Below are 21,863 nucleotides of genomic sequence, written 5' to 3' on the forward strand. Positions count from 1 at the left end.
CCCAGCAACCCCTCCACCAGAAGCCCTTGAGGCCACTTCTTCAGGGAAGCCTTCCCCCATCTCCAACATGGGTCTCCAGCCCCTGCCTTCCTCTTTTGTCACTGGGCTATGCTTGTCACCACTAACTCAGTGACTCTCTGCAGGTTCCATCCTAGCTCTGTGGAGGCAGAGCCTGCATGGCGCCTTCCTTATTGCTTTGTCCCCAGCTCATAGCATGGGCATGAACCACGTGGAGTATTTTTGTTCCCCCTGGGGAGGGTTGCTGGGCTGGAAGGCAAGGGACCTGGAAGTGCCTTTTTATACCAAGGTCCCTAGGGGCAGAACTAGGGAAGAATCTGAACTGGGGGCATCAGGAATGAAGTCAGGGACTGGGACATGTTCTCCTGGACACCCCCCACCCCCACCTCATGCCTAGCACAGGCTGGAATAGCAGGATGCTCAGTGAACACATAATGCATGAATGATGACATGAAATGATCAATCTTGGGACCCCTCTCCTAGTCCCTCTCTCAGCATCAGGGGAGGGGCTGTGAAGCTGAGGGGGACATGATAACTGCCCCTCCCCAGGCTGATGGGGGTTAAATGAGATGACAAGAGGAAAGCCCAGCACCCAATTGCTTCTCCTGAGCAACTACAGGAGTTGACAGTGATCGCACTCTCTCTAGGCATTCTCATCTAATCATCAGGAAGCAGGCCCAGAGAGGCTGTGTGACTTGCCCAAGATCACACAGCAGATGATTGTTCTTAGTGCTGGGGCTCCTCTCCCTACACGAGGCTACACCTGGACAGGCACTGCTGAGTGGGCTCTCAAACCCTTGCAGAACCAAGAGAGGCCCCTGGGTCACAAGCAGGTGGTCCCAATGATCTGACACCCCTGAATGCTTTTCTTCAATTGGCCTGTTTTGTTGGGGAATCTAGCAGACTTTTTGGGGGTGGGAGAGAGTATGGACCAGGCTTGTTAAGCTCCAGGAGCGTCCTGGGAAGCTCAGAGGCCCAGGAAGCATTAAGGAAGGGCCAGGAGTCTCCTGGCTGCCTCTGCCCCAGATGAGGAGTCAGAGGAGGGGCTTAGGGGTCAGGCAGCCAGGATAGGCACCTTGGAAGGAGACAAACCTGGGGATGGGGACAGAGGGTGGGGCCTCAAGGCCCAAATTCCTGGGTTGTCTCCTGGGGCAAATCAGAGCAGGATTGGAAGTGTCTGCTGAGTCAGCAGGGAACAGAGACTCCACACCCTGGAGGATTAGCTGGAGCAGGGGAGGGGTGTCCCCCACCCCAGGCAGTTCACCTTGCACCTGGCAGCAGTGTGTGCTTCCCTGCACACAGAGGGTGCCTGGCCACGTCATGCAATGTGTGTGGCACTGTCCCACACCCACCCCCTAGGTCAGTCAGGCCTGCCCTGAGCTCGGGAATCACTGATGGTGAGTGGGGGAGGATGATGTGCCTTCAGCCAGGGGAAGATGGGCAACTGAAGAAGTCAGAAGGCCAGAGAGGGCAGGAGGGGAGCTGGAAAGGAAGGCAAGCAGAAGAGCAGAGAGTTCCTCCCAAGATCTGGGCAGGGATGATGCTAATGGAAGACCTACCGTGTGCTAAGCCCTATGCCAGGAGCTTCCACAGGCACTGTCTCATTTCATCCTCACAGCTACCTGCCAAGGTCAGTGTTATTATTATCCCATTTTGTTGGTGAGATCAACGAGACTGTGTAACCTCAGGTCAGTCGCTGTGGTCTCTGAGCCTGACTTTCCCTCATCAATATAATGGAGCTAACCAAATCTCTTTTGCAGGGCAGCTGAGGAAATTAAATGAGATAACACATATAAAAGGCTTAACACAATGATGGGAGCTCAACAAACTGTACTGTCAGGTTTTTGTTTGTTTTGTTTTGTTTTTTGGAGATGGAGTTTCACTCTTGTCACCCAGGCTAGAGTGCAGTGGTGCAATCTTGGCTCACTGCAACCTCCACCTCCGGGGTTCAAGGGATTCTCATGCCTCAGCTTCCTGAGTAGCTGGGATTACAGGCACCCGCCACCATGCCTGGCTAATTTTTGTATTTTTAGTAGAGACGGGGTTTCACCATGTTGGCTAGACTGGTCTTGAACTCCTGACCTCAGGTGATCTGCCCACCTCGGCCTCCCAAAGTGCTGGGATTACAGGCGTGAGCCACCGCGCCGGCCTGTACTGTCCGTTTTAGATTAAATCAGCCATGGGCAGGTAGGATACTCCTCAGTGTCCTCTCAGTTGGCCCAGGGAGTTCTATGTACCTTCCATGAGTCCAAAGTTGACCCTTTCTTCTCTGTCAGGGGAGATCACCTACGAAATTCCTCCCTCTACTGGAAAAGTGCTTTCTTGATCTCATGATTCAGATAATAGAAGGATGATCACCCAGGAAACCATCATGTGCCTAGAACCAGCAGAAGGGATGATGACAGGGGTTTATATATCTCAGTTACTGATCAGCTAAATATCTGGTCTCCACATCTATATGCTTACAGATTTTGTTTTGCGTTTCCATTTTAAAAGGAATATTTTTCCTTATTTATTGCTATACTAAAGAAGAGTTACTGACGTCTTATATTTATCTCGTATCTAGCCACCATGCCAAAATTCTCTTAATTCTGGAAGACTTTTTCCTCTGGAGTTTCTTGAGTTTTCTAAGCATGCAATCAAATATCAGTAAAAAGAGATATTTTTGTTGTTGTTGTTTCTTTTTTTGAGATGGAGTCTCATTCTGTCACCCAGGCTGGAGTGCAGTGGCGCAATCTTGGCTCGCTGCAACCTCTGCCTCCCGGGTTCAAGCGATTCTTCTGCCTCAGCCTCCCAAGTAGCTGGGATTACAGGCACCTGCCACCACACCCGGCTAATTTTTGTATTTTTAGTAGAGACGAGGTTTCACCATGTTGGCCAGGCTGGTCTTGAACTCCTGACGTCAAGTGATCCACCCGCCTTGGCCTCCCAAAGTGCTGGGATTACAGGCGTGAGCCACCGTGCCCAGCCGGAGACAGTTTTATCTCTGCTTTTTTGCGTAGTTGGAGGGAATCTGGGGTTACAGGAGGGGGCAATCTTTCATGAATGAAGAAGTCAGGGGCCTTGTCTGCCTCTGCATTAGCTCTGACTGAGGCAGGCACTGTATGGCCTTCCCTCTTCAGTTGCCTTCCCACCTGAGGTGTTCAGAGGGCTGCCCAGGGAGCACAGTTAGACATCCTCACACTTTAGCCAGCCTCCTGCACAACCTCCTCCACTAGTCACAAAGCAGCTTCTGTCCAGCCCATCACCCACACTACAGGGTGGCTGAAGAAGATAGCCCACACCAGGGCTTTACTCACAGGTGGCTCCAACCCAAAAAGATGCTTGGTGGGAATAGAGACTTCCTTAAACCACTCAGCCATCCTGACACCTGGTAATAGAGACTTCCAAGCAGAGAAGAGCAATAGAGGAACTGGTACTTGGGCAAGATTCCTCGTGGACAGAGAGTGTTTTCCTTGCTTGTCAGTCAGAGATACTAATACTTATGAACCCTTGCTGAATGCTTACTGTATTATTGTGACTTTTTTTTTTTTTTTTTTTTTTGAGATGTAATCTTGCTCCTTCACCCAGGCTGGAGTGCAGTGGCATGATCTCGGCTCCCTGCAACCTCTGCCTCCTGGGTTCAAGCGATTCTCCTGCCTGAGCAACCCGAGTAGCTGGGATTACAGGCATGCACCACCACGCCCGGCCAATTTTTTTGTATTTTTAGTAGAGATGGGGTTTCACCATGTTGGCCAGGCTGGTCTTGAATTCCTGACCTCAAGTGATCTGCCTGCCTCGGCCTACCAAAGTGCTGGGATTACAGACGTGAGCCACCGCGCCTGGCTGACTTTTGGGTTTCAACTCATATAGTTCCCACAAAAAACTCTATGAAGCACATGCTCTCATCTTCATTTTCCAGGTGAGAAAGGTGCAGTACAGACAGGTTAAGAAACTTGCCCAAGGTCATCGAGTTGGACTTGAATCAGGAATCTGGCTCTTGGTTATTTTGTGTTCCTGGGGGTAGAACTACACTATTCTCCATTATATGGTGAACTGGTGGGTCAGAGAAGAAGTTAGGGGGATGGAAAGGGAGACACTTCCAGCACCAAATTGGTCTAGCCAGGGTGAAGGAATAAGCCACCATATCTCCTAGCATACCTGGTATTTTTTACAACTTACTAGGGGTGCACTCTCCTTGTCTCCATGACCTTTGGAGGCATCATTTGATCATTGGCCCTACTGCATAGGTGAAGAAATAAAGACCCAGAGATGTGAAGTGACTTGCCCAAGGCCTCTCGACTGAGTGCCTGCATCTCAGAGTGCAAATCCATGAAGACTTTATAAAGGCTCTATGGAGGAAGAGGTAAATCTTATTCCAAGGGAGCTGGGGGGGATAACAATTATTGCTCGGATAGGGCTGCCAAGGGGCTGGGAGTGGGAGGGATCCAAAGTCAGAGATGAGTCCCAAGACAGAATTCAAGGTTTAGAAAGGCGGGTAGGAGGATTTGAGGAGGTAAGGCAAAGACCTGGGTCACAAGGGGTGGAAGAAGCCTGCATTGGTGGATCCAGCTGATCCCCCTGGGCTTGGGGAATGTGACAGGAGCTGGGCAGAGGCATGTCAGGAGCCTCCTGCAGTCTGGCTTCCCCCAGGATCTGTTGGAGCAAAGAATTCCCGGCGGCTCCAGGGCTGGGAGGAGGAGTTTGCAGCAGGCCCCAGCTTGCAGAGACAGAGAAAGCAGCTCCTGGGTCCAGCCCGAGAGGAGTGGTCTTGTGGCTCTCTGGCAGGCAAGGCAGGCAGTGGGAAGGGTGTGGCCTGGCAAGTGCCATGTGGCCCCATCCCCTCTTAGGCCTCTACCCAACCCCATGTGCTGAGCCTCTCCACCCCAAAGACAGTGGGAGCATCAGGGTTGAGGGAGGGGTGAGCAGGCAGACGGAGAAGCCAGGGCGCCCAGGCGTCCCCAGTCTGAGAGGGGAGGCCCATGCAGCGCTCTCTGGCAAGCCCCAGTCTGAAGAAGGAGTACAAGTCTTAATGGGTCAGGTTAAGGTGCAAAGTGGGACAGAGAAGATAATCATGGGGTGGGCTTGTAGGTGGAGGAGATGCCCAGGGAACCTCTTGATCGAAGTGGGATAATCCAGATGAGTGCTCCAACCTCATGATGTGGCCTCTATGTTACATCAGCTGGAGGTGGGGAGGGTGAGAGAGTGGGGGCCACAGACCTGAGTGAAGTCTCATGCGGCAGCAAAATGATCTTTAGGCTTAACCCCAAGCAACTAAACTCTGAAAGGAATGGTTCATACAGAGCTGAGAGGAATCTCTTCCACATGCCCTCCACAGAGAGTGGCACCCTCCCCTGGAAATGAAGTCATCTCTCCATTTTTGGGCCAGAGAGGCTGAAGGCCTGGCACTGTGAGACACTGAATCAGAAAGCTTGGTGCTTGGAGGAAGCTTGGGGCCGACTCCTTTCCCCTTCCTGAGCTGGCCAGACATGCCCCCTAGGGTGCCAGTGGGGCTGAGTACATCAGCATCATCAAACTGGGGGGCTGGGAAGAGCCAGCTCTAAGATGCATCCCATCTGAGGCACAGGGGAGCTTAGTCTGATGGTAGAGACAGGGTCTGCCTTACAAAGCCCCAGCCTAGAGTGGAAAGTGGTGGTAGACACACATTAGCCCACTCTGGTCTCTGCACCCAGAACTCAGCTAGAGAAATTATCTGAATTTCAGAGAGGGTATGTAACTTGCCCAAGGTCACACAGCAAGTAGTATCAGATACAGATCTTTGGTTCGCAGAGCTGTGCCTTCCTCACCACTCTGTGATCCCAAGCCCCCTCCTGCTTCACTGGATTGGAGTCAATGTCAGGAAGCGGGGCAGAGGGATCAGTGGAGACTTCTGAAGGAAAGGCCACTTAAGCCCCCTTAAATAGCCTCTGGGTTCCTGTGGCAGAGCTGGACTCCAAGGACATGTCTGGGAGCCATGAGTTGTACCAGGAAGGGCTGGGGACAGAAGCTCTTCTTGCTAGAGCTTAGGAAAAGAAGTAGGCAAAGCTTCAGGGAACACAAACAATCAAGTCAGAATAAAATTATCGGGTTTCTGTGGCTGTTCAGCCTCTCTCCTCAACCACTCACCAGGGAAATGTTCCCAGAAAATAGATGGAGAGCTGGGAAAGGGAGAGAGAAAGGGAAGGGGGCAGGAGAAGAAAGAGATAGAGAAAAAGAGACTGCCCCCCGGCCTACACACATGTGCTTGCACACAGGGAAGCTACTCTGTGTATTTCTGGGCATGCATGTCTGTTTCTGCCTACGGTCAAGTCGCCGGGCATCTCCCTTTTGGTGCATTGCTGTGCTGTGCTTCTCTCTGTGAGTATATAAGCTGCGAGGGCATCTCTCTGTGTATGTCCATGTACAACCATGGGAATGCTTCATGTACACGTGTCTACATGTGGCTCTGCCCACTCCCTGCACCCCATTGTCTGTGTCCGCCTGCCTGTGTGCATATCTTCTGTGGGTTCACGCGTGCACATGCGGTGTCTGTGTGCCTAGCTCCCTGGGCTTGCTTGTCTCCAAGCATTTCTCTGGGGCCTTTGTATTCTGAGGTTAGGAGTAGAAGGGCCTTTTATTTCCACCCCCACCACCAATTTTTTTTTTTTTTTTTTTTTTTTTTTTGAGATGGAGTCTGGCTCTGTCGCCAGGCTGGAGTGCAGTGGCGCAATCTTGGCTCACTGTAACTTCTGCCTCCTGGGTTCAAGTGATTCTCCTGCCTTAGTCTCCCAAGTAGATGGGACTACAGGTGCCCGCCACCATGCCTGGCTAATTTTTGTATTTTTGTAGAGAAGGGGTTTCACCATGTTGGCCAGGATGGTCTCCAGCTCTTGACCTCATGATCCGCCCACCTCGGCCTCCGGAAGTGCTGGGATTACAGGCATGAGCCACCGCACCCGGCCCTATTCCCCCTTTTTAAGCAATCTGCACAGGCCAGGAAATGGGGAAGTGGAGGCGTGGTGAGGAGGCCGCTTGTCTCTCTCAAAGTGTTTTCATCTTGGAAGGAGACACAGCAGTCACCCAAGGACTCACTGATAGAATTTCTCCCAGTTCCCCAGGTCCAACGGCCATGCTGCTCAGAGAAGGGGCAGGGGTACGAGGTAGGGTGGGGTGAGGTGAGGAGAGCTGATGGAACTCTTCCTCTTTACCCCATCTTGAAATGAGAGGGGGAGATATGAAAGAGAAACACTTTGGGGTCGGTGACTTTTTCTTTTCAACCATCATTGTTAAAACATTACTCACCTCCTGGAATGGGGCTCCCAGGTCAAGGGGAACCCTAGGCTCTTGAAAGCCAGCTCCTTCATGGGCGGGCTTGAGAGGGTCTTTGTAGAGGCCTGAAGCCCATCCCCACACCTCGTTTTAACCCCCTGCCTCCCAGCGTCTACCTCTCAGCTCCATCACGTCCCCCTCCCGCCTCCTCCTGGCCAAGTGCGGCCGGGGAAGGAAAGGGTTATCCCAGGGGCAGAGGGGATGGGAAACACCTGTAGGATGCCTTTTGGAAGGCAGAAGCCTCTGTGCATTCAACTGAGAGGAGCTTTGCCGTCACTATAATGGGAGGAGTTGAGATTAGACACCAGGCAGAACCTAGACAGACTTCGAGCAGGGGAGGAGAGAAATGAGTGTCCCGTCAGCTCCTTGGTGGAAGCAGGAAATCACTGTCCACCTTCTCAGACTTTTCCTTTCTCTACCCACATCCCTTATAAATTCTGGAGAGGTCCTTGATCTCCAAGGCCCCCATCTACACAGGCCTCAGCTACTGGGATAACATTCCATTGACTCTCTGGATACAATCCCAGAGGCAAGTCCAGGCATCCAAACTCAAATGAGGTTTGGAGCTGAGTAATCAGCTGCTATGGCGTTGCAGACATTTTGTCGGGGAACAACCAGCTCCCCACCCCCACCTCAGATTTGGGGGTGGAGGAGGGGCGGCCTGTCACTGGGTGTCTTCCCCCTCAACCATCACCACCACATTCTCCCTCTTCCCACCTGCAAGTAATTTGGCCAATGGGAGGGCAGTTAAGATTGCAGTGTGGAATCCCTCAAGATCTGTGTGTATTTGGTGAGGAGGGGGCTACCTCCCTTCCCCTCAGACCCCATGTGCCCTTTTCCTCTTCACAGCAGCAAATTACTTGTAATTATCTCACATTGAAAGCCTTCAGGAGCTGCTCCCAAAATTGCTTTAATTGAATTAATTAAATCTCATTTTGTTGGGGGAAAACATGGAGGCATGACTTAAAATAGTATATGGGGAGAGGGAAGGTGAGTGACCCAGAGAGGTGGGGAAGCCCGAGTCAGCTTTCCTGTAGCTGAGACCCTTGTAGTGCCCTGGACGTTCTCTGAACACACTTTCCCGTCTTCCAGTTTCAGCTGACTTCAGATTCACTGTGCTGCGTCTTCTGCATTTGGGACCTTGCCTGTATCCAGTTCTCGGATGGTGGTGACCAGGGATGTTTTGAGTTCTCCAGTCTCATTCCTCCTCCGCCTCCTTAGGAGGCAGTTCTCCCAGGGGCAGAAGGTGAATGGATGGCAATAAGAATTCCCCCTCGCTGTAACCCCTCCCCTTCTTCCCCTGATAATAACAGCAGTTGTAAATGCCATTTATTAAGTGCTTACTATGTTCCAGGCACCATGTCAAGCATGTTACAAGCACTATCTCATTTTGTCATCACAACCACTCTGCAAAGCAAGTCCTATTAGTATTCTCATCTTGGGTGGGGGTGGGGGATGGGAAAAAGCAAGGCTCAGAGAGAGGTTAAGTAACTCACCAAAAGTCACACTGCTAGAAGGTGACAGAGCCAGGACTCTTTGTAGCTTAAAGCCCCTGTTCTTCACCACCCAGTCTTGGTCCCCCTCCCTTGCTGACCCAATTTTCCCAGTGGAGCTTCCTCAGGGAAAGGAAACATGGGGTTCTCCTTCTACAGCCCTGATGGCCTGAGGGAAGGGAACGGGGCACCTCCTCCACCGGGAGCTCCAGGCCCATCACCAGGCTCAGGGAAACTGGACCAGCTCCCAAATGGAAAAGAGGTTCCCATTTCCCCTGAAAAGGATGGATAGAAGGAGGGGGGGCCGGGGGGGAGGTGGACGCTGTCAGCTCAGGGCCTCTAGCTGAGAGAGTAATTACACTCCTTGTGCTACTTAACTTTACAACCTGGGCTGTTGTTTTAACAATGTGACTTGTGTTGGGCTGTCCAATTAATCTCGCCTTTGGAGGCTTTCCTAGATGGGGCGGTAGATCTTATCTTGGGTCTGTGGAAAGAGGAGTGTGCAACCTGCAGTGGGCGGGAACAGCTGCCTGAAGGGCCTGTGGCCTCAGAGGAGACCAAGAGGAGAGAACTGGGGCTGGGGTGACAGAGAGCCAGTGGAGCCTGGGGCTTGGAGCAGGGGAAGGCATTGGAGGAAGAGGAAGATATTTATCCTCCTGGCACTCCCATTCCTCACCACTCCTGGATCTTGGCTTTGGTCTACCCGTGCCATGTGCCATCCCCAAGAGAATCCTCTGGGAGTGTTTTGTGGAATAGGGGTGGTCACTGACCCAGCACAGGGTGAGGAACACGGGCTGAGGAGGAACCGACTGTAGGCATCACGAGCTGGGGGATTTCATACCCCTCTGCCCTACACGTGACTCCAATTTGGGCTTCTCTCTGGCCTGCAGAGGTTGGCTGGAAGTGTCTGAGTGGGCTTTTCAGACTGGGACAGGCACCGAGTTTGCAGTGTCTGGGAACAGGTCTAGGCAGTCAGAGGGAAGCTCAACTTGGAAGCTTTTTGCCTGGATTTGGAGGCCCCTCCCCCAGCCCCTCAGGCCATGCTGGGCTGGATTCCCTGAATTATTCTGCCACCCTTGTCCTCAGCTCCTCTCCCAAGGCGTTCCTTATCCTGCTGATCCTGGTGGGAGCAGGGGTGGTGCTGTGTAGTCCAGTGGGGTGTGGTGGCCAGGAGTCTGTAAGGTCCTGCTGCTCCCCAGGCCCCCCGCCCTTCTCACCCAGCACTGACCCCTCTGGCCCAGGCTGGATTGGAGGCCTTTGACAATACCCATGCCACCATCTGTGTTTTCCTTTGCCTGGAACTCACCACACCAGCGTCTGGTCATTTGTTTGCTTCAGTCACCATGGTATCCCTAGGATCTAGCAGAGCACAAGGTCTCCAAATGTTTGTTGGATGGAAGAGAATTCCAGTTCTTTTTGGTGTTTTCCTTCTCAGACCTGCCCCTCCTCCTTCCCCAAGGTGAGCTGAGGCCATCCTGCCCCCAAGCAGCACACTTCTCCAGGTAGGACTAGACCGGATCCGTGGGTGTGCCCTCTCTCAAGGTGAACAGGGCCTCTCCCTGGGCTAAAGGTGGGGCCTAGGGGCTGGTAAGGTGCCTGGCTCCCTCCAGAACTGGGCCAGGAGAGCATCTCCTGGGGAGGAGCACTCAGACCCTGCATGAGCATCTCCTGGGTTCACATGGGAGCATATGAAACTGTGGACATTGTTAGAACATTCCAGAGCCAGAATCACAGAGCTAGTTAGTGGCCAAGACAAATCTAGAATCCAGTGCCTCTGATACCTGTAATTCCATGGTAGAAGAGTCAGATGGGCCAGAAGAGATGCATGACCAGCCCCTACCCACAACAAGTCAGGAAACAAACACATCTCACAGCCAGAATGCAATGTTTTGTACAAACTTTAATCTCTGGAAGCTGGTGGTGTGAAGCTCAAGCTCCAATTGGTTCTAAATCTGCACAGTTCCTTTGAACAGAGACAGCTGCAAGGAGCTGAATCAATGGGCCTACCCACCTATTTGGGGGTGTCTATACCCGCTCTAATCCAGAGAGCCAGTTTGTCCCCATTTCCCCCCAAGTGTTACTTTACCAGGTTTCCAAAAGTGTGTGCCCGTGGGTTCGTTAGGGATTAGGGATGGGGAATAGAAGGGAGCCTCTCAATAAATACCTATTGAATTATATGGATAATTGGATCCATTATCTATTCAAAAAGGGGAGATGGGGAGAGGGTGGGAAAGAGGGCTTTTTTTTTTTTTTTTTTAGGAGGAAAGCATAAATTACCCATAGGTCCATAAATTCCACATTTCTCTGCATCTCTTCTACCTCCCAGTATGGTAAGCAGGTAAATCAGTTATGGGGGTAACGGGCTGACCTCCAGGGAAAAATCGCTGGGTGGGTGGGAGCTGATGGTGGTCCACTTCTGCTTTTGCTCACAAATGAGTTGGGCAAGGCCAAAGGCACACAAAGAAAAAAAAATACTCCATGTTTCTTGCTGGTTTTGCACCCAGGCTGTAGTGGCGATTCAGTCCTTTTCAAGAAAGCAGGGGGAGGAGAAAGGGAGAGAGGGAAGAAGGAGTGGGGGAGTGGCAAGACCAAGGGTTCTGGGGACAGTCTCAACTCCAGCCAATGGCTCTCTCTCCAGAGTCTTTGTCCAGCTGGAGGGAAGGTGTCCAGTCCATGGTAGTGGTGAGGACAATGATTATATAAGGCTGAGGTCCTTGATTTAGCTGTTAGGGTTAGGGGTACAGGCTCTGCTCCATTCCTTTTTCTCCTCTAACTGCTTGTCCTCCAGAGAAAACCCATCTGGAGCTGGTTTCCTCCCAGCCCAGAACGGGTGCATGTGGACTGCCTGGGTCCTGGGCTTTGCAGGAAGGCTGTGGGCCTGACCCGCCCTTGCCCAGATTCACATCATCTGAGGCGAAGCCAGGACATCTGAGGAGTGATGCTGATACCAGGCTCCAAAGCTGTTGCCATAGCCACTGGTGGGCAGGGTCCCTGCCTTGGGTAGATCCCAGAGGGAGGGGAGGGGTGGGGAGCAGGGAGACACAGAGAAGGTCCTCCCAGGAAAGTCCCCTTCCTGCCCCCCAGAATTCTGCTTCAGGAGCTTCTTATACTTGGAGCGTTTGTTCTGAAACCAGATCTTTACCTTCAGGAAGAAAAGGGGAAAGAATGAAAGATCAGGAGGAAGATATGTGTGAAAAGTTGCGAGGAAGGGAAAGGGATCCAGGTGCAGGCACAGTCCTGGGAGATCAGCAGTTCCCTAAGCTGGGAACATTTGCTCCAGTCCCCCACAGCCCCAGAAGCCTCCTGAGTTCCTGCCTCTGAGCTAGTATCCATGTCTCCCTGTCTGACCTACCCTCCTCTTCCTGACCCACTCCACCCGACCCGCACATACATGCACACCTTTCAACACATTCCCCCCAAGGCTTACTAAGAGCCAGCTATGAACATTCCCTGGAGAACTGTGACAACAGGGCCACAGCACCAATCCATCAGTCATTCACAGCTGGGGCTGGGGGATGAGTTCCCAGAGAACCAGGGAAGGTGAGAGCTGGAGAAGGATGACACTGGCCCCACCTGGGTCTGGGTAAGGCCGAGCTGCGCTGCCAGCTGGGCCCTCTCGGGCAGCGCCAGGTACTGCGTGTGCTGGAAACGCTGGTTTAGGTGCTGCAGCTGCAGGCTGGAGTAGATGGTCCTCGGCTTGCGGAGCTTTTTGGCCGGGGCCTGAGGGCGCCGCTCTGAGGGTTCCGGGGACAGCCGCGGCTTCTCCGAGTCTGGTGGGCAGCATAACACGGTGTAGGGGGCGAGGAGGGAGCGAGGGGATAGGACGGACAGTTTCATAGGCTTATTTGCATCTCGTCTGCATGCCGTCGGCGGCAAACAGCAAAAAGCGCAGCCACCAGGATCGCCCCCTTGGCCCCTGCCCTCTACCTTCCGCGTGGAGCGTTTCAACTCCCACGTTCACCGCGCCAGGTGATACAAGGCGCAGTTCTGCTCCCAGGGAGCTCCCACTCATATGGGTCCTGTGACCCTAGGAAGAAAGCGCCGAGGGCCACAGCCAGGGTACCGCGGCGCCTGCGGTGGGAGGTCGGAGTTCAGCCCCGGGCGGTGGCGCCAGCTTGGGATAGGGCGGGGCAGAAAGGCTAGGTCCAGGGCTGAGCCGAGGCCTAGAGATGACAGAGGAAGGACATTGCAGGCGGTGGGAACTCAAGAGCAATGCTCAGAGGCTTGAGATGGTGTCCGCGTGGCAGCCTCCGGCTGCGGCCAGCGGGGTGGGTGAGAGGCCCGGCTGAGAGGACCTTGAATCCCAGTCTCGCAGCGCTGATAGTGACCCCGGGTTTGCCCTGGCCTCGCCTACTGTAACGGGCTGCCCCTCTGCTCAGGCGCACCCTGCAGGAAAAGTGACCATCTCTCCCCCGCCACATCGTGGCCGGCTGGGTTTCCAGGGACCCCCAGAAGCCGGGTCTGCGTGGGGCAGCCCCTTCCTTCGTTGGTCAGCGCGCACAGAGCGGTTCCGGCGGCAGGGAAGGTGACCCGGGTTCCAAGAGCGCGCAGCGCAGCCCGGCGGGGCCACTCCTGGATCGCGCTGCGGTGCCGCCGCGGGGGATCTGGTCAGCTCTGGCCCGCCTAGCTCTCCAGGAATCTCGGCCGCGGGACAGCCCAGCCCTAGAATGCTGAGGGACAGGGGAGGGTTGGGCCGAGGGGTTTCTGTTCTTCCGAGCCAGCCACCCTAACCTGCGCGGCTCTACGGGGACGCTGGAAAAGTCCCAGGCAATGGGAGGAGTAGGGCGGATGGAGCAGCCGCAATGCCCGGGGGCTTAGGGCAGCGTTCGCCACATTCCCTGCGGGTCTGTCCAGCCGACCTGAGCCTAGAGAGAGCGGCTTGTGTCCGCCCGCGTCCCCCCACCTTCTTCCCCTAGTCGGGCTCACCCTCCACACGTCAGTGTACCCGCCCTCGGCCAGCCGCGGTCACCAGCTGCCGTCACCTCCCCCGCATCCCTCACCCGTGGCCTCGGGCGCTGCGGGCTTCTGAGATCCTCCCTCCTCGACCCTGCCTCAACCAATTCCCAGAAAAACCGTTGGGTTTCCGCTCCCGCCCGCGCCTGTCCTGCCTCCCCTGCCTCGACCCCACTGCTGGCAGCCCAGAGCCCACCCGCGCCTCTCTGGCTGCGTGGACTGCGCAATTCGAGCGGGGACGCAGAGTCTCTGAGGCCGACCCGATTGCTGAATTCGCACAGCCCTCCGCGCCCCAACTCCCCCAGCAGACCCCCTCCAAGTTCCTTCCCGGACAGCTGCCTTTCCCTACCCCAGTTCCAGCAAGTCACCACTGGATCTGCCCGGGTCGATCATGGAGCCCCAAGGCCTCCCTCCAGGCCCGCTGCTCCCGACGGCTCAACGGGGTGGTGGCACCACTCACTTGGAGCCAAACCTTTTCCCAAGGCAGGAGTGGACATAGAGTGGAAGTAAAAGGAGGACCCCAAGCTCTCGATCACATGCCCTCCACTCTAGAGTGCTCAAACCCACCAGTTCCAGTAGAGAAATGCTAGAAATGTATTCTAAGGAAATCTGGGTGTGTGTGGTTTTTCGTTGGATGGGGGAAAGTCCTTAAAGAAAATGAACTCTCCACTCTTGTCCTTAGATCTCAGACAAGACTGACAACACCAACCCTACTGCCAGCAATTCTTCTGAGGACAAGGTCATGGTATTCCCACCCCAGTCCCCAAACACATAACACACACAAACATATCCTATTAGCATACACTAAAGGACAGTCAAAGGGATTCATTTGAAACTAGAACTACTCCTCCCTGCAACTGCGCCCACTCCAAGCACTCCCTGCAGCCCAGGAGAGACAGCCACAGTTCTGTCACAGAAGGCAGTTACTTTTTGGGGGGTTGGAAGAAGCTCCCTAAAATCGATGCTCGTGGCCGCATGCTTTGCCCATCTATATGTCAAAGAAGTTGAGCTTCTAAATCCTAGGGTCACTTCTGGCTCTGATGGTTTGTGAGCATGTCAGAGTCACAGGAGAAGGGAGGAAGATGTCTTGGTCCTGAGCTGACTCCAGTGAAGTCACCTAGTGGATGTGCCTCCTTGGAAGAGACTGCCAAAGACAATTGCAGGAGGAGGGGGTGAGCAATTAGATGGAGGCAGAGAGTCCAGGGACCCGGAGGCTAAGCTGGAGCCAGTGCAGATGGGATTGTGGGCAATGCCATACCCACATTGTATGTCAGCTCAGCTGCAAGGCCCAGGATCCCAAAGATGGGCCAGGTTCTCTGCTTCATTGAGGCCTTCCAGTGAGCACTTTCTCAGGAGCTCAGAGTTGCTCCAGGCAATGGGAACTGTGGCCTAACCTACCCCAAAGCCAAAGAGTGGAGATGACAGTGATGGCCTGCTCCTTTGGCTGGAAGGCTGAGGTAGTCAGGGAGAGATGAGCGACTTTCTGACCAGCCTTTGGCTACCTTCTCAGAACAATGGATGGAGGAGTCCTACTCCCAGATTCTGCCAGGCCAGCTTCCAGTCAAGGTCAGGCCTGGTCTGAGGAGAGTGGTTAAGGCCAGGGAAGGGAGAGGACAGGGCCCAGAATAAGCCTCCATGTCTACAGCCCTCCTACCAGGACTTGATCTGTTTTTCAGTGTTTGGCTTGATCACTGCTTTCTGAGACAAGACTAACGCAGAGAGGGGCGACAATGGGGCAGGAAGGGAGTACAGGACGGGGGCGGGGGGATTCTGACCAAGGGGCTAGGCCCCCATCCCCACATCTGGATTGCTTCAATTTTCTGTTACTAGCAGGTACACACAGCCCCGCTGCTCCAGGTGGGGGGTGAGGGGGAGCCCTCTCGCCTGTCTTTACACAACTGCAAATCGAAACCAGGTCGGTTTTGAAAGGAGACCTAGATCAACTCTCCCCCGCCCCTCCCCCCCCCCGTCTCCCGCCCCATCCCTTCGCCCTCCCCCCCACTCCCACATCCCAGGGAATCCAAGGAAGGTTTGAATCCCGCTAGCTGCGTCCAACCAGGCGAGGGAGAAGTTTAGGGGCGCACAGGAGCCGAACCCCAGAGGTGGGAAGAGCCGCCAGGGCCGAACTTACCTGCCTCGAGTTCCTGAGGGTGCTCTGCAGGTCCGCAGAGGGGCTGAGAGAGCGCCGCGGGTTGCTGGCAGGACAGGTAGGAGTCTCCAGGGTTCGCTGGCTCGGTGTAGGGGTAAGACAGGAGGTGGCCATACGGCCTGGAGTAGGACAAATTGGGGGAGGCTGCGGTTGTAGGGGACAGGCCAAGCGGGTAGGCAGCCGCTACCGACGGGACGGGGGCGAGGTCTGGGAAGACAGCTTTGGAGGCGTCCCGGCCGGGGAGAGGGCAGGGCAAGGAGGTCATTGTGGCCAGGGCCCGGGCAGAAGGGCCATGGCCCGGCACGTAGTCCGCTCCCGCTGCCAACTCTCTTTTCCAAGCCTCCGGCGTTGGGCCGGACGGGCCCCCCAGCCAGCAGCCCCCACACTTAAGATCCCGGAGAAAGTGTCTCTCTGAGCCTCTTTCAGCGGAGAACGCGCGCCTGGGAAAGGGGTTCCGGGGGGGTGCCCCCCCATGACTTTCCCCTCCCCCCTAAATCCATGGGGGCCCCCTCCTCTCCATCGGGTTCGGTTCCCGGGACCCGACGGGGGCCCCGCCCTCTTAGACGTCCCGGATTGGCTGCCGCCCGCGGTGACCTCACGGAGAGTTGGAGCCGGGCCCCGCCCCCCGGGACAGCCCGCTGTAGAGAAGTGGGAAATGGGAGGGGGGCGGTGAGCACGCTCCAGGCCAGTCTATCTCGGGGTCTCCTCCGAGAGGTGCTGGGGTTGCAGAGCGATTGGTGCAGTCCAGGAACCTCAGTTATAATGGCAGAAATGCTAGAGAGGTGGCAAGCCTGAATGCCCGAGGGACAGGGAGCTGGGTGGTGGGCAGAGGCCCTGGGGCTGCGGAGACGCAGGGAATCTGCATTTGCAGTCTTCCGATTTCGGGGGTCTGCACGTCGATTCTGGTCCAGCCGCCGTGGACCTGCAGGGGAGTCAAGTGCAGACCGCCAGCGCCAGCCGCTTCGTCAGCGCGTCGGAATGCGCCGCTGCTGAGCGCCGGCAGTTTGTTGGTAAATAGACGCCGGGGCTGGGAGGGTGCCGCCCGGCGCCCAGCCTGCCCCGCACGCGTGTGGCGCGCACGCCCCCGCGGGGCGCCCTGGGCCCGGCACGCCGAGACCGCCGCCGCTGCACCCCACCGCCCTGCGTGCTGGCTTCCGCTTCCGGCAGGGGCCCGGGTTTGGTTGCGACACCGCAGCTCCTTGCAGGCCCCCGAAGCTGAAGAAGGGATCCGCCCTCTGGGCTTTAGCCTGTGCGGTGCCCCGCCTTTCCTGGCGCCGCAGGGGGCTGAAGTGTTGCTTGAACCCGGACGAAATCTGGGAGTGGGAGATGAGTCCAGTTGGATGGCTCCTGGGCGGGCACAGGAAATACTGCAGGCCAGTCTCCCTGGCGCATTTTCCAGGCTGTGTTCAGGACTTGCTTCTAAACATTAGTATCCATGGCCTCGATGGACACGTGTCCACGTATACAAGCATTTATTGACACGTGTACACAACTACACAGGGACTCCATTCAAATACAACATGTATACTCACATATACCAACATGGAGGTGCCTACACTGATGTTCACACTAGCATTCCTCTATAAAAAGAGAGGTTCATTTATAAATCTGCAAACAGTTTAGGCTGTCATGTGTATACATCTACATACCTAAAGATGAATTAGCACTATCCCTGAGTAAAAACACTATCTAGTACTTGTCTCTTACATGGATTCATGAGTATACAAGTCAAATCACTGGTGTACATACTCGAAAATACAGAAGATCCAAGCATATAAAATGTATACTTGTGTTCCTGCCCTGTGAGAAATACCTGTCCACACACATCTAAGATGCCTTATGTTAGGGGAGAGATCATTCCATCCCTAAACTGCCAGTCTTCACAAATTCCCCAGCATACCCAAACACCTGTTCCCACTTTATGCAACTTGGCAGGCATATTCATGTTTGTACACACACACATGCTCTCATTGTTAGCGTTCAGAGTGAAGGTAGCCCTCGTAGAATTGGGAGATGGAAGAGGATGGTGATAAGAAAAAGAGAGATGAGGCAAGGTGGCTCAGGCCGGTAATCCCAGCATTTGGGGAGGCCCAGGCAGGCAGATCGGCTGAGCTCAGGAGTTCGAGATCAGCCTGGGCAACATAGGGAGACTCATCTCTACAAAAAGTACAAAAATTAGCTGGTCATGGTGGTGTATGGCTGTAGTCCCAGCTACTCAGGAGACAGAGGCAGGAGGATCACTTGAGCCCTGGAGGTCAAGGCAGCAGTGAGTCGAGATCATGCCACTTCACTCCAGCCTGACTGACAGAGTGAGACTCTATGTCAAAAAAAGAAGGAGGAGGATGAGGAGGAGGAGGAGGCAGCAGCCTGGAAGAATAGGAGAAAACACTGGCTGGGGAATGGAGCCCAGGCCTCCTTAGAGAGACAAAATCAATCAAATGGGTGTGCAGGGGTGGTTGAAGCTCAGTCAGATGTCCTGCAAGGAGGAAGAGCAAGTCTATTTCAAACTAGACTCCCCAGTGGAATAGATAGAGGTGAGTTTTTCCAAGGAGAGACTCTAGCACCTGGCTTGGAGCTTTTCATCTTGAAGCCTTGGAGCCAGGAAGAAGGGGCTCTTGCAGGGGAGTTTCCTCCTCTGGGCAGCTGGAGAACCCACTCCCCTCTCCTCCAACAGGGTGTGGAGGGTTTGCTCAGTAGAGAAATGCTTATTCTATGTGGGACTACCTTTCTCCCTTTCTTCCTTAATTCTAGCCATGCCACCATCTCCTTAGAGCTGGAGCTGTGAACCTGTGAGGATATATATCCTTCTAAACCTTTCATTCTACCGCCACCATTTTCCTCTACAGGGATGGAGGCAGCCTTACAGCAGTGCTGAGGAGAGTTTCCAGGGATGGCATCAAAGGTGCGCATCAAAGGAAGAGAATGTTTTTTGGGTAGGGTTGGCTGTGAGGGAGGGTTTCCCAAAGGAAGTGCTTTTGAGCTGGAATTGACAGGATAAGTGGAAAGACATTCCCTCTTAGAACCATATGCACAGAATCCTTTCTTGTCAGACCTAGGAAAGAAGGACAGGCATGGGTTTTCTGGCAGGGTTCTGCCACAGTTGGCTTTGGGCATTCTCCAAAGCCAGGAGATCCCCAGTGCATACTTGTCTTAAGTTCTAAGATCTCAGGGCTTCTCTGAACTCAGAGGATCTTCACCCCTATGCAGCAGCAGGACATACTCTGCAGCCCTCTAGAATTTATCAAGCACTCATAACGTCCAAGTCCTGTGCATCCACACACACACACACACACACACACGCTGAAACTCCAGGCACTATTATCCCCATTTTACAAATGAGGAAACATCTCCTTCCATCATCACCTGTTTCTTCAAGGCTCCCTTCTCCCATATTCCAGAGGGTGTGGGGCTGGGGCACCTACTTGGGATAACCTGGGGTCTCCTCAGAAGCAGGCTCCCCAGGGAGGGATCCTCTCCAATAGGAGTCTCATCTCACCAACCTCAGGAAAGATGGACATGGTGAGGATGTGGGCTGGGAAGCACAGTAATCTCGTATTGGATCAGAGGGGAGAGAGGATGCTTGCTTAGGAAAAAAAGTCGAACCAATACAGAGACGATTAGCATGGCCTTTGCACCAGGATGACATGCAAATTTATGAAGCATTCCATATTTTACAAAAAAAATTTTAAAGAGGGAGGGCTGGCTTGAGACCCTTGAGGCTTGGGTTCTGGTCCAGTTCAGCCATGAAGTTGCTGGTTGGGATATTTTGCATCAGTCATTTGCCTTCTCTGAGACTGGTTTACCCAGAAGGGATAAAAAAACTGAGCTGGACTAAGAACTCCAAGCCTTTGTCATTTGCTTTATGACAAATTGCAAAAACTAAAATCCAAAACCATACGAAAACCAAGAAGAAGTGGGGGGAGGAGGAGGGATGGGAAGAAGGAAGAAAAAAGAGAACTCTCTACTGTCACTACCAATACCTCAGGCCCCGGGATCGTCACAAAAGCCAGAAGTGGCTCTCCCAACTCTCACAGATCCTCTCGCTTAGCGCAAGGGGCCCGCTCAGAAAACTCCAGCACCGTGGTGATGCCGTGGGGACAGACCGCGGGGTGCAGAGTTGGGGGGAGGGGATACGGCGCCGCGGGGGTCTAGGGATTGGGCCAAGGGGCGGGGATTGGACCTGATCCTCTAGGTGGACTGTAGTTTGCTTACTCTTCTTGGGTCGTCCGGCAAAGGCCATCGCAACCGCTCCGGTAATAATTCCTTGCGCAGCATAAGCACCCACGGAGGTGGGATGCATTCCTTGTTTGATCACCCCGAGTTCCGACCTTCCCGGTAGCGGGAATTCCCTCCGAACCAGCCCCTTCCCTGGCGGTCTATCACGGGCACCCCTAACACTTGGTGAGTCCGCAGAGCTCTCGGCACAGTCTCTGGGCTCCATACGGTGCCCACCGCACGCCCCAGGAGCGGAGGTCTCTGTCTGCCCCTGCAGCCGGACGCCGAGGTCTGTAACCCCGAGCCAGCACTCAGAGCCGCACCTGCGCGGATCTGCCAGGGGAACAGAGATTCGACCGCGACCATAGTCCTCCGCACTCCGCGGCCCTTCCGGGATTATCCGTGCCCTTTCTCCTCCATCCCACCCACCGGCCCCAAAACGAACTTTTAGTATAGTGTTGTCATTCGCAGTGGATTTTAAGTTTTATTTGGAAGGACCTTTCTTTCTTAGTAACTCAGGTTGAAGAAACTGAATAATTCGGTTTGGCGGCGGGAAGGAAGGAATCAGATCTTCGCCCCAGCCTCCCTGAGCTCGGCCCCGCGCGCTGTGGATAGAGCCCCCGCATTCAGCGAGGCCCGGAGAAGGGGCAGTCTGAACAGACCTGCGTCCCCCCTCTCCGATTTGACTTTTCCTGAAATTTGGAATGATTGCGCCTCTTTTTCTCTTTCTGATCGAGCATTTAGTGCTGGCGCAAGTCGGGCAGCCGACTGGTTACTGAGCCCAAGGCCAGCCCGGCCGTGTGCTTCCATTTGCGCTTACCTCAGTGCTCCCCTGAGCCCTTTCTCAGGGATTGGAGTTCCCGCCTCATTTTCCAAATAACCCTGGAGAAGCTCGGGGGGTGGTGGGGGGGGGAGGAGGAGGGGAGAGGCTTTGGGGTCAGCACCACTTCGATCCCAGCACTGCAGTGGGGCTCCCCACAGCCGTCCCCCGCTCCGCCATCGGCGACGCTCTCCCGGAGTCTTCTTTGCATTACTTGCAAATTTCAGCCTCTGCTCAGGAAAAGTCTTCTATTTGAGATTAGCTGGGATGTTTTATGCACACACTAAACATGTTAAAAACAAAACTAGGAACAATTCTTGGGACACGGGGTGTGGGGATGGAGGAAGAGAGAGAGAGACAGAGAGAGAGAAAACGGTTAACAAAAATGGGGCGGTTTTGAGGGTGTCTTGGAGGCAGGCTGCGCCGCTGGGGAGCCACGCGACGCTGAACTTCGCTGGGTGCGGGAGCAGGAAATACCCCGGGATTGGGGACGCGTGGGCTGGGGGACGCGTAAGTTCCATGCTCGGTGGCCCGGAGCTCTGAAGTTTTCCCTCGGTGTCCCAGCCCCGGACCCGGTGGACCGAAAGGAGGCGCCCGCACCAGGAGCTGGACTGACAGACCGCCGGCTGGCCTGCCAGGGCGCCCCGGGGAAACATAGCGAGCCGGCGAGAGGCCCTGAGGTCAACCCGGCTGCAACGAATTTGCCCGGCCCCGAACGAAGGCAGCTCCGCCGGGATCTTCTGACCTTTCCAGACCTAGGCATGGAAAGTAGGCGTCTCGCCGACGTCTTCATCGCCGGGTGCAGGGTGAAAGCCGGAGGTGGGAGTAGTGGGAGTTGGAAGGTTCTTCTAGCGGCAACATCGAAGACAATGCTTGCATGGGCGCACACAATACAACACAGAGCTCGCGCGCGCACACACACAGACAC

The 21,863-nt window shown here is 54.6% G+C and overlaps 1 protein-coding gene, 1 long non-coding RNA gene and 1 other non-coding gene across 4 annotated transcripts; 2 read left to right on the forward strand and 1 right to left on the reverse strand.

Annotated features, from left to right (window-relative positions):
• The first annotated feature begins 492 nt into the window (after nucleotides 1-492).
• Nucleotides 493-8,632, forward strand: LOC129018172 (uncharacterized). Its single transcript, XR_008495203.1, has 3 exons — nucleotides 493-1,648; nucleotides 4,248-4,363; nucleotides 8,398-8,632. It is a non-coding gene; the product is annotated as an uncharacterized LOC129018172 (long non-coding RNA).
• Nucleotides 8,633-10,678: 2,046 nt separating this feature from the next.
• On the reverse strand, nucleotides 10,679-17,019 carry DLX4 (distal-less homeobox 4). Of its 2 annotated transcripts, none has more exons than XM_054458108.2 (3): nucleotides 15,883-17,019; nucleotides 12,372-12,568; nucleotides 10,679-11,940 (listed from the first exon to the last, which is right to left on the reverse strand). In XM_054458108.2, exons 1-3 carry the CDS (start codon nucleotides 16,163-16,165, stop codon nucleotides 11,698-11,700), a joined length of 723 nt encoding a protein of 240 aa, XP_054314083.1. In that variant the 5' UTR covers nucleotides 16,166-17,019; the 3' UTR covers nucleotides 10,679-11,697. The 2 variants fall into 2 exon arrangements, with proteins under 2 accessions (XP_054314083.1, XP_063513195.1); XM_063657125.1 differs by having other exon boundaries at nucleotides 10,725-11,940; nucleotides 12,372-13,468; nucleotides 15,883-15,930.
• Nucleotides 17,020-19,472: 2,453 nt separating this feature from the next.
• Nucleotides 19,473-19,574, forward strand: LOC129018453 (U6 spliceosomal RNA). Its single transcript, XR_008495281.1, has one exon. It is a non-coding gene; the product is annotated as a U6 spliceosomal RNA (small nuclear RNA).
• The last annotated feature ends 2,289 nt before the right edge of the window (nucleotides 19,575-21,863 follow it).

This window comes from Pongo pygmaeus, chromosome 19, assembly GCF_028885625.2.
Source record: "Pongo pygmaeus isolate AG05252 chromosome 19, NHGRI_mPonPyg2-v2.0_pri, whole genome shotgun sequence".
Classification (NCBI taxonomy): domain Eukaryota; kingdom Metazoa; phylum Chordata; class Mammalia; order Primates; family Hominidae; genus Pongo; species Pongo pygmaeus.